Here is a 12618-nt window from a genome sequence, read left to right as displayed (position 1 = left end):
CTATTGGAATAAAAATGAAGACTACACTGATATGTTTTTTGGCGTGTCTTTGTGTTTACTTCTAAGATAAAATTTGCTATAGTGAAAAGTCCCTCGTGTGAAACATTTCTGGGTGCAAACATTTCATTTTAGAGGAGTTCCACTGTTGCAGCTTGCAATTAAAGAGTGAGAGTTGTTGGATAAATGCCAGTTTAATAGACAGACATTTTAAAGGACAACCGACGTCTCCGGATAAGTTGTGTCCATAATTTGTAAAATGGCTTCAAATGGCTTCTACTGAGCGTATTTTAATAAGATTCCACCGCATATAGTTATATTTTACGTTTTAAGACTCGCGCTGAATATTCAGGAAGTCTTGTTTTTGAGTTGGTGACGAGTCCGTACGTGACGTCACTAAAGGACCGCCCTTGACCATAAAAAAGACGCATTGTAGCGGTCCTTCCATCACGTCAATGTATTTTGCTGGACTTGTTTGGTCTGGGGACTTCGTGTTGCAGCCAAAACCCAAAAGAGGGCGTCCAAGCGCCATATAAGGAATTTATCAGCCTGTGGAAACGGAGGTGGCCACTGGAGGTCGCCATTTTGTGCCTCTTTTTTTGGGTGAGAGATTTTCCCCCAATGTTCTTTAATCGATTGCAAACATGTATGCTTTCCTCTTCAGAACTATTTGAATCAGATTCATAACTGAATGTGTAACAAGAAAGCATATTGGATTTGCCTTTATTATTCTCCGTTTGTGTTGATTCTCCAGCAATGCAAGACGTCTTGGCGTGATGTCACGAACTGGGGGCGGGACTTTCTGAAAATGACCAATTCGCAGCTCAATTTTTTGCAGATTTTGGACACTCAGTCATTTTTCTTGGTGTTTTGCATTTGACTAAAAATATCATACTGCGTGTTTTGGGTATTTTAGATGCTATAAAACGTTTTTCTGGTGTCAGTTAAAAAACAAAAAAGTGACGTCGGTCGTCCTTTAAAAGACTGCACACTTTTATGATGATACCCTGACATAGTTGGGGTTTGTGCCGATATCTTTTGAACAAACAAGAATAACTCAAGTTTGTTGTTTTTGGCGGCAAAATCACAACTGGATTTGTGTTTTGTTGACCAAAATATGGGGAGAGAGAGTTGTGTAAATCATAGAAACGTTTAATCACCTCCACAAATTACATACATGATGCACAACAAATTAATGGTTAACAAGTTTTCAAATCAGAAATCAAGAGTAATGACTGCTATTGTGGATTAAAATGACAATTTGAAATGTTGGTTCAGACTTTAATATGAATCATGGAACTTTACATGCCTGATTAGCTTTCACAGGCCACATAAAATGATGTGGCGGGCCAGATCTGGCCCCTGGGCCTTTGGATTGGATTGGATTGGATATGCCTTTATTAGTCTCACAGTGGAGAAATTTACATTTCACAGCAGCAAAGTGATGAAAGCTTTGCTTTGACAATGTAATCTAGTGGATCCATAATGCATATACAGCCCCTACCGTAGGTTCTAGTGTATCAGCCTTATAATGCGGTGTGCCCTCCATCTGAAAACTATTTTAAAATAGGCCAATCATTGAAGGTGTGCCTGATAACGCAAAGCGCCTTATAGTGCGAAGAATACCGTATGTTTGTCTTTGTATGTATAAGTATAAGTGTATAAGGTGCAATGGAGTATAAGGCGCACCCCCAACGAATGGTGTGTTTTCAAACTTTTTCCATATACAAGGCGGATCGGATTATAAGGCGCACCTTCAATGAATGAAAAAAGTTTTCCAAATATAATACCGTATATAAATACATAAAAGTTGTCCAAATATAAGGCACACCACATTATAAGGAGCTACAGTAAAGGCTGGAGTTACGGTTTATAAATCCCAGCATGGACAGCACACTACTTCTGCAGGGGGAAATGGAGTCAGTGGTTGCTGACAGCACACCTGCGTATAAGGTGTCAGCTTTTGAAGAAAATCAAGGCTTTTGGGTGCGCCTTGTACACCAGAAAATACGGTAATCACAAAAATAGTGGTGCGCACCATATCTATTAGGGGCGCCCCTAATGGTGGTCAAGCCCATTGTTAATTAAACATTCTCTGTTATCGTTAATTATGCAAACATTGGTTTCCTGGAAAATTACTCGGCCGTCCTTACTCATTATTACCGCATGAATCATTTGCACAGAGGACAGTGATCGAGGGAGAAGAAAAAAAGACACCTTACACGGTCAGTCAAAGGGTCTGCAATCCTACTTACTGTCAATAATTTTTTGTTGGCTGCTCCTCATCACATGAATGTTTTCGATTCCAATGAAGTGTAGCTTGATGTTAGTGTAGTGGTCCTCATTCTCATAGCCTTTACCAGCGGCTCTGTTTGCCATGGCATTCAGCTAGACACATTCAAAGAGAGCAGTGAACAGGGATATTATTGTAACTCAAAGTACATACAGTAAAGTCTCGTTATATCGATAGTACTGCTTATTACGATACTATTTCTATGAACGCAAGGAGAAAATTTACATGCCGCAGGATCGGATATATTGATATTTTTTCCTACTCCCGAGGATATATCAATATAACGAGACTTTACTGTAGTTGTTTTGTTGTTTCCTTGAGTATATGCTGAGAGGTGAATCTTCAGTATGTTACCTTGGGCCTTGTATCGACCACATAAATATACGAACTGCCAGGGTTGGACTTCATCACAGCATGCAGCATGACCTCGTCCTCCTGACAACGTCCACTGAAACCTGACAGTGGCTGACTACACCTGCACACTGCAGCCTAAAAGGCAATAAAACATCATCAGATTGCTGTAAACATTATACTCATTTATGGTAGTTCAGTAAGATCGTTTGAAACGCTGACCAGTGTGTCCTGGTGAAAGTATGAGAGAACAGGAAATCGTCCTCGGCTTCTGAACCTTGAGCTCCCCAAAATGATGGTAGGTGAAGCGGACTTTGGAATAAATAGCTCTGAAGGATACGTTTCACATATCTGGGAAAAGATGATGCATAATATTTTATTAGTTGATGAGCCATACTATGAAACTATGGGAAAGAGTCGTTGAAGCGAGACGAAGAGCAGAAGTGAGCATTAGTGAACAGTTTGGTTTCATGCCAAAAAAGAGAACGACAGATGAAGTGTCTGGTTTAAGGATGCTGATAGAGAAGTACAGAGAAGGTCAGAGGGAATTGTATTGTGTCTTTATCAATTTGGAGAAAGCCTATGACAGGGTGCCCAGAGAAGAACTGTAGCATTGCATGAGGAAATCTGGAGTGACAGAGAAGTATGTCAGAACGGTGCAGGACATGTACAATGACTATAAAACAGTTGTGAGATATGCTGTCGGTGTGACGGAGGAATTCAGGGGTCAGCTCTGAGCCCTTTCTTATTTGCTATGGTGATGGACAGGCTGACAGACAATGTTAGACAGGAATTTCCTTGGATGATGATGTTTGCAGATGACATTGTGATCTGTAGCGAGAGCAGGGAGCAGGTGGAGGAGAAACTAGAGAAGTGGAGGTTTGCCCTGGAAAAGAGAGGAATGAAGGTCAGTCGCAGCAAGACGGAATATATGTGTGGGAATGAGATGGACCCAATTACAAGAGTGAGGTTACAGGGAGTGAGGTTACAGGGAGAAGAGATAAACAAGGATAAATTTTGGATCAATTGTACAAAGCAATAGAGACTGTGGAAAAGAGGTGAAGAAGCGTGTCCCAGCAGGCTGGAACGGCTGGAGAAAATGTCAGGTGTGATGTATGACAGCTAGGATGAAAGGAAACAGCTAGGATGAAAGGAAAAGTGTATAAAACTGTGATGAGACCAGCCATGATGTTTGGACTGGAGACAGTGCCACTGAAGAAAAGACAGGAAGCAGAGATGAAGATGTTGATGTTTCCTTTGGGAGTGACCAGGTTGGATAGGATCAGGAATGAGTATATTAGAGCAAACCTAGGCAAACTATGGCCTGCGGGCCACATTCGGCCCGTTAGGCTTTTTAATCCGGCCCGCTGAATTTAGCCAAATTATAGCAAAACAGTGCCTGAAATTCATGACAAAAAATTAGCGGACACCAGGGCCGACAACTCTGAAAATTGCCTACCAGGCCATAAAGTAGCCTGCCCATTTTTCACAACTTGAAACACAATGACTAATCGCAAAAATAAATGTAAAGGATCTTTTTAATTAAGGATGTACCTACCACAAATGTTCCCTTCTTCAATTTTTCAATATTCCTTTCTGGAGATTTCTCTCCAGTTGTCGTTTGTCCACAATGCAATGCTCGCGTTGCGTCGTCTGCTACAAGCGACTGAGCGCCTTTCAAAACTCTCAAGTACACTTTACAGTCACGGTATAATGCACGTTTACATTTTGTAGCGTCATAAATGTTGTTAGCTTCTTCTGAATCTTTCTTCTGGGGCTGAGGTTCTGTGCACCTACTTTGGAAAATGAGATGCGAATGCACGACCTTATCGCGCTCGGGAAAGTCCGAAGCACAAAGCAGGCTTCTGATTGGCTGCCGTGCAGAGTATGCAAATTTCAGCAGCAGGTAGGATATTTAATACAGCCAGCCTATATCCGTGTGAGAGTGACTGTTTGTACGTCTTTGTGTGCCCTGCGATTGGCTGGCAACCAATTCAGGGTGTCCCCCGCCTCGTGCCCGAAGACAGCTGAGATAGGCTACAGCACCCACCCGCAAGTGTCCTTGAGAGTTTTGAAAGGCGCTTATAAATGAAATGTATTATTCTAACATACAGCATCACTATTCGCTGGCCGGCCCATCCCCTATCCCACTATGTGTGCAAATTAAATCAATATAATGCCAAATCTTGATGGATGAATGTATGGATGGATCACACCAAAATAAAAATGTTGGACATAAGGATTACAAGTATACCAACTAACCCTGTATTCGCTGTTTGCTGCTGAAACAACCCATAGGTTATTTGGAACTCCCATTCTTTTGTAGTCGGCCATAAGGTCTATGAAGCTCCATGAGTCTTGCCTCTCCTCCTTGTTAATGTTGGGATTGAAGGACAGACAGTACAACTCGCTGTATTTCTCTAAAAATAGATAGAACAGTCAGTAAAAGAAATGGTATGAAATGCTGCATTTTGTAGTATTCAACATGCTATAAAATAATTTACTGAATGTGGTAGAGCACATAACCAAACATGAAAAACAGGTTAGCAGGTTTCCTTTGTACGCTGCAATAATGAGCAACACAACTGGTTGATGGTGTGGTTGTTGAAGCCTAACGACATATACCCCCCCCCCCCCCCCCCCCAGCCACAAAGAATCTTTATGGCTGGTCTCAGTGGGCAAAAGTTAAATGCATCTATGTACTTTATTTATGCAAATACATAATACGTGCAAACACAAAGATAGGCTAAACAGCGATTGTCATCTTCAGGGATGCATCCCAGAAATTAAAAGGGGGGCCAGTTGACACCCTGATGTCTGAAAAGGGGGCCAAATTCTAAAATCTATGGGACCCGATTTAATAATAATGATAATAATACATTTCATTTATAAGCGCCTTTACTAGTACCGAAGTATACAAAACTGTTTGAAGTAAACTAAAATAATTGGAGCATATTTGCAAATTGCAAATGAAAAACCATTATTTGAGTAAAAATCTATTTTTCTAATATATCAACAAAAAAATCAATTCAAGTCAAAGAATTTATTCATACATAAAATTCATATATAAAATAAACATTTTAAATTTTATTTAGTTACTAGACAATCAATCCTGTGCTATTTTGATTTGCTACGGTACAGAGAAGATAAAGACAACAGACTTAGCACAATATTTCTTACTAGTGTCTACTTTCTTCTTTTCCCTTCGACTTTTCCCTTCAGGGGTCGCCACAGCGAATCAATCAGAATCAGAATCAGAAAACCTTTATTCGTCCCACAATGGGGAAATTTGCAGTCCACAGCAGCAATTGAAAGGGCATGGGGTGGGGGGTGAAAGGATAGAAAACAAGATATTCTGAGCATAACAAAATAAAATTGTCAATTGTATACTGTGCAAATGTAAATGTGCAAAGCCGTTTCATAAAAAACTGTACATAGTGCAAGTATGAAGAAAGGCGCATTGAAATATTGCATCAACCCATATGTAAGAGTGTGCAGTTTTTTTTCTTTTCTCACATGTGATCATTGAGAATTGCAAAGGCTGACAGCAGTCGGTAGGAACGAGCGGCGGTACCTCTCCTTCTTGCAGCGCTGGTGTAATAATCTCTGGCTAAAGGAGCTACCCAGTGCTGTCAGGGTGGGCAGGAGGGCGTGGGAGGGGCTGTCCATCATAGCTTTTAGTTTAGCTAGCGTCCGTCTGTTGCCCACCTCCTCCAGAGAGTCCAGCAAGCAGCCCAGGACAGAACTGGCCCTCTTGACAAGGTGTTGCAGTCTTTTTCTGTCCCGGGTGGTGATGCTGCCTGACCAGCAGACGGTTCCATAGTGGATGGCTGAGGCCACCACAGAGTCCTAGAAAGTCTTTAGGAGTGACCCCTGAACTCCAAAAAACCTCAGTTTCCTAAGTAGGAAGAGGCGACTCTGTCCCTTTTTGATTAAGGCACCCGTGTTTGTAGTCTAGTCCAGTTTATTGTTGAGAGTAACACCGAGGTACTTGTAGGAGGTCACCCTCTCAATGTCCGAACCTTGGATGTTCAACGGTGGAGGTGAGGATTGTTTCCTGGAGAAGTCCACCACCAGCTCCTTGGTTTTCCCGGTGTTGATCTGGAGGTGATTCGGCTGGCACCAGTCCACAAAGTCCTTTTTCAGTCCCCTGTACTCCCTATCGTCTCCCTCTGTAATGAGGCCGACAATAGCTGGGTCGTCAGAGAACGTCAGAAGGTGGCGGGTTGGGGTGTTGTAGTTGAAGTCCGAGGTGTAGAGGGTGAACAGGAATGGAGCCAGGACTGTCCCTGCGGCGCTCCGGTGCTGCAGAGAAGCCTGTCCGACTCACAGTTCTTTACCCTCACATACTGTGGCCTGTTTGTGAGGTAATCTGTAATCCAGGATGTAAGGTGATGATCGACTCCGGCATGCCGCAGCTTGTCCCCCAGTAGATTTGGCTGGATGGTGTTGAAGGCACTGGAGAAATCAAAGAACGTGATCCTCACCGTGCTCCCAGCATTCTCTAGGTGCAGCAACGCCGAGTGGAGGAGGTAGATGATGGCATCCTCTACGCCGATGCTGGGCTGGTAGGCAAACTGTAGCGGGTCCAGCGATGAGCTTGCCAGCGGTCGCAGGTGGGCGAGGATGAGTCTCTCCAGCGTCTTCATCAGGTGAGACGTCAGTGCCACCGGTCTGTAGCTGTTGAGCTCCTTTGGGTTGGCAATCTTGGGCACTGGGACCAGGCATGACGTTTTCCACAGCTGTGGAACTCTGCCCAGCTTCAGGCTCAGGTTGAACAAGTGCTGGACAATGACACACAGCTGGTCGGAGCAGGACTTGAGGAGTCGGGAACTGATGTCATCCGGACCTGCTGCCTTCCTCACTTCCATCCTCCTCAGTTGGTTCCTCACCTGCGCAGTTGTGACAGACAGGCAGGAACGTGGAGGCAGAGTGGCGGCTGAGGGTGTGGCAACAGTTGGGAGGGCAGTTGTTGGTTGCGGGAAGATGGTCGTGAGAGGGGACAGGGAGGGTAAGGCCCCAGTGAGACTTGGCGCAGGTGCAGCTACAGGTGAAGTTGACGGTGGGTCGGGGGCGACAGGCGACTTGTCAAACCGATTGAAAAAGCGGTTGAGTTCATCTGCCCAGTCCTTGCCTTTTTCGTTCAATGTCACTGGGCTTTTGTGGCCTGACATGGTTTTCAGGACCTTCCAGACACCAGCGACATTGCTGGCTTGCAGCTGCTCCTCCATTTTCATCCTGTACGCCTTCTTCCCCTCTCTGATCTTCCTCCTCAGTTGGATCTGCACGGCCTTCAGTTCCTCTCTGTTGCCCGACACAAAAGCCCTTTTCTTTTCTTCTGGAGGACTTTTATGTCGGGATTAATCCATGGTTTGTTGTTGGAAAAACACAGCACAGTCCTGGTGGGTACGGTGTTTTGTTCACAAAAGTTTATGTAGTCCGTGATGATATCGGTGAGTGAATCAATGTCCTCCCCGTGAATCTCAGTGAAGAGCTCCCACCTGGTTGAGTCAAAACAGTCCCGCAGAGCTTCTTCAACTTCTGTGGACCATCTTCTGACCGTGCGGGTCACAGCTGGTTGCCTCTGGACAAGGGTTTTGTACACTGGCTGGAGATAAACCATATTGTGGTCTGCTCTTCCGAGAGGGGGGAGGGTGTGTACGCATCTTTGGCATTAGAATAGAAGTCCAATATGTTATTGTCTCTGGTGGCACAAGTTACATATTGTGTGAAAGTTGGGAGGGAGGATTTCATGGAAACGTGATTGAAGTCCCCTGAGATGATGAACAAGGCGTTGGAGGACTGGGTTTGTCCTCCATCTAACCCGGTTTTGTGCATCCTCTTCTCTCACACCAGCTACCTTCATGTCCTCTTTGACCACATCCATAAACCTCCTCTTCGGTCTTCCTCTCGGATCTCCTGCCTTGCAGTTCAAGGCTCAGCATCTTTCTCCCGATATAGTCACTCTCTCTCCTCTGGACATGTCCAAACTATCTCAGTCTGGCCTCTCTGACTTTCTCTCCAAAGCCTCTGATATGAGTTGTCCCTCTTATACGTCTGTGTAAGCTCTCAGTCGTACAGGAGTGGTCCATCGATGAAAAGGTTTCTTCAGCCGTCATCTGTACTTTTTTGAAGGTGTCGGACGTTTCGCTTCTTATCCAAGATGCTGCTTCAGTGAACCCAATATATTGGGCCGATACTACCAGTAAGACCAGCTAGTAGTACTACCAGTAAGACTTTAGTTCGCTGAAAAAGCATCTTGGATAAGAAGCGAAACGTCCGACACCTTCAAAAAAGTACAGATTACGGCTAAAGAATCCTTTTCATCGGTTGTCCCTCTAATGTACTCATTCATGATCCTATCCAATCTGGTCACTCCCAAAGAAACCTCAACATCTTCATCTGTGCTACCTCCAGCTCTGCTTCCTGTCTTTTCTTCAGTGGCACTGTCTCCAGTCCAAACATCATGGCTGGTCTCACCAACGTTTTATACACTTTTCCTTTCATCCTAGCTGAAACTTCTCTATCACACATCACATCTGACATTTTTCTCCAGCCGCTCCACCCTGCCTGGACACGCTTCTTCACCTCTTTTCCACATTCTCCAATGCTCTGGACAGTTGACCCCAAGTACTTAAAATCCTCCACCTTCTTTATCTCTTCTCCCTGTAGCATCACTCTTGCACTTGGATCCCTCTCATTCACACACATATATTCCGTCTTGCTGCGACTGATCTTCATTCCTCTCCTTTCGAGGGCATATCTCCACCTCTAGAGTTTCTCCGCCACCTGTTCCCCGTTCTCGCTACAGATCACAATGTCATCTGCAAACATCATGGTCCAAGGAGATTCTTGTCTAACATCGTCTGCCAGCCTGTCCATCACTATAGCAAATAAGAAGGGGCTCAGGCTTGAATTCCTCCGTCACACCGACAGCACACCTCACAACTGTCTTAAAGTCATGATACATGTCTTGCACCGCTCTGACATACTTTTCGGTCACTCCAGACTTCCTCATGCAATACCACAGCTCTTCTCTGGGCACTCTGTCATACGCTTTCTCCAGATCTACAAAGATACAATACAATTCCTTCTGACCTTCTCTGTACTTCTCTATCAGCATTCTTAAAGCAAACGCTGCATCTGCCGTACTCTTTTTTGGCATGAAGCCATACTGCTGCTCACAAATGTTCACTTCTGCTCTTAGTCTAGCTTCAACTACTCTTTCCCAGAGTTTCATTGGATGGCTCATCAACTTTATTCCTCTGTAGTTAGTATAACTCTGCACATCTCCTTTGTTCTTAAAAATGGGCAAGAGGACACTTCGTCTCCATTCTTCAGGCATCTGTTCACCATCTAAGATCTTGTTGAATAACCCAGTCAGGAACAGCACCGCCACCTCTCCAAGACACTTCCATACCTCGATTGTTAAATCATCAGGCCCGAGTGCCTTTCCCCCCTTCATCCTCTTCAGCGCCCTCCTCACTTCCTCCTCGCTAATATTTGCTACGTCTGGGTCCACAACAGTCACGTCTTCTACTCTTTGTTCCTTCTCATTTTCCTCATTCATCAATTCTTCAAAGTACTCTTTCCATCTTGCCATCACACTACTGGCACCTGTTAATACATTGCCATCTCAATCCTTAATCACCCAAACCTGCTGCAAGTCCTTACCATCTTTGTCTCTCTGTCTCGCCAGCCTGTAAAGATCAGTCTCGCCTTCCTTGCTGTCCAGCCTAGCATACAAGTCATCGAAAGACTCTTGTTTGGCTTTTGCCACCTTTACTTTAACCGTGCAATGCATCTCCTTGTACTGCTGTCGACTCTCGTCCGTCCTCTCAGTGTCCCACTTCTTCTTTGCTAACCTCTTTCTCTGTATACACTCCTGCACCTCCCCATTCCACCACCAAGTCTCCTTATCTACTTTTCTTCCACTCGATACACCAACTACTTTCCGACCTGTGTCTCTGATTATGTTCGCTGTAGTTTGCCAGTCATCTGGAAGGACATCTTGCCCACCCAGTGCTTGTCTTACCTCCTTTCTAAATGTCATGCAACACTCTTCCTTTTTCAACTTCCACCGTTTCATCCTCACTTTAGCCTTTGGTTTCTTCATCTTCCTCACTGCCAGCGTCATCCTACACACGACCAACCTATGCTGTCTGTCTACACTCTCACCAACCACTACGTTGCAGTCACTGATTTCCTTTAGATGGCGGCGTTGACCCAAAATGTAGTCTACCTGTGTACTTCTTCCTCCACTCTTATAGGTCACCCTATGTTCCTGTCTCTTCTGAAAGAAAGTATTCACAATAGCCATTTCCATTCTCTTAGAAAAGTCAACCACCATCTGTCCTTCAGCGTTCTTCATCTGGAGTCCAAGCCTGCCCATCACCTCCTCATCATCTTTGTTTCTGCGCCAACATGTCCATTGAAGTCTCCACCAATTACAACCCTCTCACTTCTCGGGATGTTCTGTATGACTTCATCAAAGTCCGACCAATTTTTTTCCTTCTCCGCCAGCTCATATCCGACTTGTGTGGCATACCCACAAACACTACTACTTTGCTGTCTACTTTAACAAATGTCATAGCTTTGAAGATTTCCAGTGTGCTGCAATACCTCTGAAATCATTATCCACTAAATTGAATAATTAACAGCAGTTTGCTGCAACGAATTGTCACCACACTCCGTAGACTTATTCTATTGTTTCTTAAAAAACAGGAATGTTTGTTTGCTGCCTGTTCGTCTGTATAAACTCTCAGTCGTACAGGAGTGGTCCATCGAGGAAAAGGTTTCTTTGAAGGTGTCGGACGTTTCGCTTCTTATTTGTATATATTCTTTGCTGCCTGTTTTTAATATCTTTCATAGTTTTGCTCATGGTCTAACACTCCATATTGCAACCATTCGCCATGTTTGATATAAATAATGCGATGTACCATTGGTAAATGAGACACATATTTGATTAGTACTTACAGCAGTTTCCGGAGGATCAAGGAAAAGCCCAAAATATCCTCTACCTGTCTACCACGACTTTGAAATGCACCGAAACAAAAGCTAGGTGATTATGCCTAGATATCATTAAGGCAAGATGGCAGACGACGAAAGTTAAAACCTCTGAAGGAACAAGAACAGTTTTCAATTGATAATTGATGATTAACTACATTTGTTTCTTCGCTATTTTCACAATATATGTGGTGCAGATCGTGTAGCAGTATGCGGTAATTGTAATAGACTTGCACCGGTGCTGGCGCACTGGAGTTACAAAGTTGGCTGTCAAAAAAGCGTAAGTGCCGCAAGGGTGCAGCCCAGATGCATACCTGCATCTTGTGATTCAAAGATAAAAACATTGTACACTGAGATGCACGCAAACTAATGTTGAAAAAAAAAACATCCTGCATCCCCAATCGTGGACATTTAAGGTGACCATGGTTGGGTTTATCATGGTCCACTTGGTCATTCACTTGGATGAGGAGGAAGTGCTTTTTCCCGCCTTACAGAATACGGAAGTTGTTTGTGCATAAAAGACACACACTAAGCCCTTTAAACAAACAAACCTGGTCGTGACAACCTCAATAATGAGGCATGGAGATCAAGGCAATCTTTCTCCTGTTGCATGACAAGCTGGATGACCCTGAAATCTTTGCAGCGCAAGATCAGCTGACTCCTAGTGGGTGTGGTGGGCAACCTCTCCACACTGGTTATCATGCTGTGTAAGAGCTGAAAACACAAGACACATTTCGTCTGTGTAAGCTCCCAGTCATACAGGAGTGGTCCATCGATGAAAAGGTTTCTTCAGCCATCATCTGTACTTCTTTAAAGGTGTCGGACGTTTCTCTTCTTATCCAAGATGCTTCTTCAGTGAACTAAAGTCTTAATGGTAGTTTCGGCCCTATATATATATATATATATATATATATATATATATATCCCTACTGTCCAGACATGGCGGTGCCGGACTCTGCCATGATAGGTCC

The 12618-nt window shown here is 44.0% G+C and overlaps 2 protein-coding genes across 5 annotated transcripts in view; one reads left to right on the top strand and one right to left on the bottom strand.

Annotated features, from left to right (window-relative positions):
* The window catches only part of LOC148892044 (uncharacterized), a 107343-nt gene that overhangs the window by 8406 nt on the left and 86319 nt on the right, over window positions 1-12618 (top strand). The window lies entirely within an intron of this gene.
* The window catches only part of LOC148892045 (phosphatidylinositol-3-phosphate phosphatase MTMR7-like), a 35233-nt gene that overhangs the window by 17244 nt on the left and 5371 nt on the right, over window positions 1-12618 (bottom strand). For all 4 annotated transcript variants that reach the window (XM_089007257.1, XM_089007255.1, XM_089007258.1 and 1 more), the window contains 5 exons: window positions 12199-12361; window positions 4904-5061; window positions 2864-2992; window positions 2645-2779; window positions 2253-2385 (listed from right to left, as the gene is read on the bottom strand). In XM_089007257.1, the coding sequence (XP_088863383.1) occupies window positions 2253-2385; window positions 2645-2779; window positions 2864-2992; window positions 4904-5061; window positions 12199-12361 (718 nt within the window). The remainder of the gene's footprint in view (window positions 1-2252; window positions 2386-2644; window positions 2780-2863; window positions 2993-4903; window positions 5062-12198; window positions 12362-12618) is intronic.

This window comes from Hippocampus bargibanti, linkage group LG10, assembly GCF_051943395.1.
Source record: "Hippocampus bargibanti isolate YZ-2025 linkage group LG10, ASM5194339v1, whole genome shotgun sequence".
NCBI lineage: Eukaryota > Metazoa > Chordata > Actinopteri > Syngnathiformes > Syngnathidae > Hippocampus > Hippocampus bargibanti.
Note: the sequence above shows the minus strand (reverse complement) of the source record. Positions and strands in the feature narration are given on the sequence as shown.